The sequence below is a fragment of a genome, assembly GCF_019968985.1.
Source record: "MAG: Porospora cf. gigantea B chromosome Unknown PgB_NODE_3402_length_2670_cov_109.223, whole genome shotgun sequence".
Lineage (NCBI taxonomy): Eukaryota > Apicomplexa > Conoidasida > Eugregarinorida > Porosporidae > Porospora > Porospora cf. gigantea B.
In genome coordinates, this window is record NW_027178942.1 from 1 (window position 1) to 2,670 (window position 2,670).

A 2,670-nucleotide genomic window follows, 5' to 3' on the forward strand; every position below is an offset into this window, starting at 1 on the left:
TGACCGCCAGATTAAAAGTCTGGCGCTCTACCGACTGAGCTAAAACGGCACATAGATGAAGATGATCGACTGAGTGACTTCATGGCTAAACATAAGCTGCAAAAAGCCACCTACGGGGCTCGAACCCGTGACCACGAAACGTGATACCGCTACACCATCAGCCTTCGGTAGATGGCGAGAGCGAGCCTTCCTTCATCTCACTGTGATACAAACAATGAGATTAAAAACGCCACTTTGTGAACATGTCGTTTGACGTTCAACCATGGAAGCACAGACACGATCTAAGAGGCCAGAAATGGTCGCTTTGGTTAGTCCCTGCAGGTGACGATTGGGACACAGTGGTGAAGACTGTGGCGAACGAGTTCAACTTGACTCCATTCAATCCACATTTGACGATTGTGAGCAGAGAGTTGTTTCCTAACTCAGACTGGAGGTCTACGCGAGTACTCGCTGAGCGATGTGGAAACCCTTGCTGCCCAAATTGCGAAAAAAGTGCCTGTGGGAGAGTACGAGATTCGCCTCGGGAAACTAATGACAGGCGATGACTATTTCAAGTTCGTCTACGTTGCTACCGAGGACCCATTGTTAACGAGCATCAACAACATATGTCGGGAGCTTGTCATTAACAATTCTGTTTACGACGAAGCGCCTTTCGTTCCACACATGTCTTTGGCCTACAGCCCGAACTCAGGCTTGGCGGACGCCGTGGCTACGCGGTGCCGCGACCTTGTGCATGGATTACGAGCTCGTGTCGGCAGCGTGGTTGTCGCTGAGTGTGACATGGACAAGGGCGTGCGTCATTGGCGAGTCGTGTCTTGTTGGCCGTTCAGTGGGTAAAGCGCTGCTCCAAACTTCGCGAATCGAATGGATCTCTTCAGGAGTTAGGTCCCTGAGAGGTTCGCGTTTTACTTCACAAGGAGATTGGTCGATTGCAGCAAAAGCGTCGTCAAGTCCATCAGATTGGTCGGTAGCAGCATATGGACAGTCGAGTCCAGCTATGACGTCAGAGAACGAGTAAAAACGGTAATGCTTCTTGCCCTCCGCGACGTGGGCCGTGCTTTGGGGCAATGGCTTCACCATTGGGGCCTGAATGCATTTCTGGTAGTCTTGATCGAGCAATCGGAGTTCGTTGTCGGCAATATAATTGTCTGAGTCCGATCGCAACAACTCGTAGGGGATTGACTCTGGCGTGTCCCAAGCTGACTGCATTTGGGTGGCATTGACGTTCATCAGAGTGGCACAGAAAAGCGGAAAATGGTGGTGGCTGTGTTGAAGGACGGCCCAGTCATCTGGGTGTTTTATGATGGTGGAATGATAACCTTCGGTATGACAGAGATTGAAACGAGAATGGAAATCTCGGAGGCCTGTATGACGCCAGCAGAGGTGTGGTGGTCGAGTGCAAGCGCTGTGTACCGGTTGGTCAAAGGAACTGGAGAGTGGAATGAGATAACGAACGACCGCTGCGAGGTGATAGCTCTCTTGTACGATGGCACAGCGATGATTCGAGTGTTGGAAAATGGCACAGTCGTCTGGTTTTCGTCTTCAGGAGACCACACGACCAAGGTACTGCCAGATCAATCCATCGTCGCCGCTACACTTTTGAGTGTCAATGGCGAGTCGACCCTGATTACAGTGGAGTGAGGAAGAGGTTCCAATTTTAATTCAGTCGGTCGGGAAGGTTCACTGTGTGGTGGAAGAAATGTCCGCAAGCCAGTTGCCAGCTTCCTATCACTCTACTCTGCACTCCATCTAATCTTGGCTTCATGACACCTCCGTATATCAGCGCCGTGTGCGCCTGTTATGCGCATGAGCGGTCATTCGTGGCTTTTGGGAGTGCCAACGGTGCCGTGGGGTGGTTGGAGGTGGTAATGGGCTGGGCGGGCAAGAAGCGGGTTTTTGTCATAAAACGGTAGGCGCTTCATTTTTTCCATGACCAGACACCCAACGTGGCTGGACACACAGTCACTTAAGAATTCCATGGTGACTTTCTTGGGTCAAACTGGCACCACCTTGTTGGTAGGGGCCGCCAGACAAGGCATGTACTACTTTGACTGGTCTCACGGTGTGTCGCCTCACGTGACTCGGTTGGACCCACTTCCTGACGTCAACGACTGCGTGGTTGCCCACGACAAACTTTTGATTGGCACCACTGACGGCATCAAGATTTCAACTTTCGCTCTGCAACCTTCTGAGTAAGCTTCACGAACGGGATCAAGACTTCTGAATGAGCTTCACGAATGGGATCAAGACTTTTGAATGAGCTTCACGAACGAGATCAAGACTTCGTCTTTCGCTCTGCAATCTTCTGAATCAGCTTCACCACGCCTCGCCGAGCAACGTTCTTCAATCGCCGTTCATGGATCTCGTCGAGAATACTTACCTGAACTCGATTCTTCTCTCGCATCTCCCGACGGGTCTTTGCCTTGAGGGTGGCCGTCTTGAGGCGCTGTTTTTCTGCCACCATCTTCTCGTAGACGTCAGGCCGGTCACAGAGGATCACGTTTGCAGATTGTGCTCCCTGTAGTAGCGAGGTAATTGTTCGGTTCAGGCCGCCGAGGCTGTTCTTGAAGCCTTTTTTGGGTTTCACTGCCCGTACATCGGAATCGGATAAATGGGCTTCCGACTCGCTCTCACTTGTGGGTTGGTTCTCGCAGTGGCTGTTCAGCTTTT

General features: G+C 51.5%; 3 protein-coding genes across 6 annotated transcripts; 2 read left to right on the forward strand and 1 right to left on the reverse strand.

Annotated features, from left to right (window-relative positions):
* Positions 1-242: 242 nt before the first annotated feature.
* Positions 243-837, forward strand: KVP17_002670 (uncharacterized protein; the record flags this gene model as incomplete). 2 transcript variants are annotated; one of them, XM_068519188.1, is made up of 2 exons in its annotated part: positions 243-398; positions 427-837. In XM_068519188.1, the coding sequence occupies 2 exons, from the start codon at positions 243-245 to the stop codon at positions 835-837; spliced, it is 567 nt and encodes a 188-aa protein (XP_068375273.1). The 2 variants fall into 2 exon arrangements, with proteins under 2 accessions (XP_068375273.1, XP_068375274.1); XM_068519189.1 differs by having other exon boundaries at positions 322-398.
* Positions 838-1,254: 417 nt separating this feature from the next.
* KVP17_002669 (uncharacterized protein) lies at positions 1,255-2,196 on the forward strand (the record flags this gene model as incomplete). 3 transcript variants are annotated; one of them, XM_068519186.1, is made up of 3 exons in its annotated part: positions 1,255-1,637; positions 1,667-1,909; positions 1,938-2,196. In XM_068519186.1, the coding sequence occupies 3 exons, from the start codon at positions 1,255-1,257 to the stop codon at positions 2,194-2,196; spliced, it is 885 nt and encodes a 294-aa protein (XP_068375271.1). The 3 variants fall into 3 exon arrangements, with proteins under 3 accessions (XP_068375271.1, XP_068375270.1, XP_068375272.1); XM_068519185.1 differs by lacking the exons at positions 1,667-1,909; positions 1,938-2,196 and having other exon boundaries at positions 1,255-1,641; XM_068519187.1 differs by lacking the exons at positions 1,255-1,637; positions 1,667-1,909 and having other exon boundaries at positions 1,930-2,196.
* Positions 2,197-2,275: 79 nt separating this feature from the next.
* KVP17_002671 (uncharacterized protein) lies at positions 2,276-2,464 on the reverse strand (the record flags this gene model as incomplete). Its single annotated transcript, XM_068519190.1, has 1 exon — positions 2,276-2,464. The coding sequence occupies one exon, from the start codon at positions 2,462-2,464 to the stop codon at positions 2,276-2,278; it is 189 nt and encodes a 62-aa protein (XP_068375275.1).
* Positions 2,465-2,670: the final 206 nt, after the last annotated feature.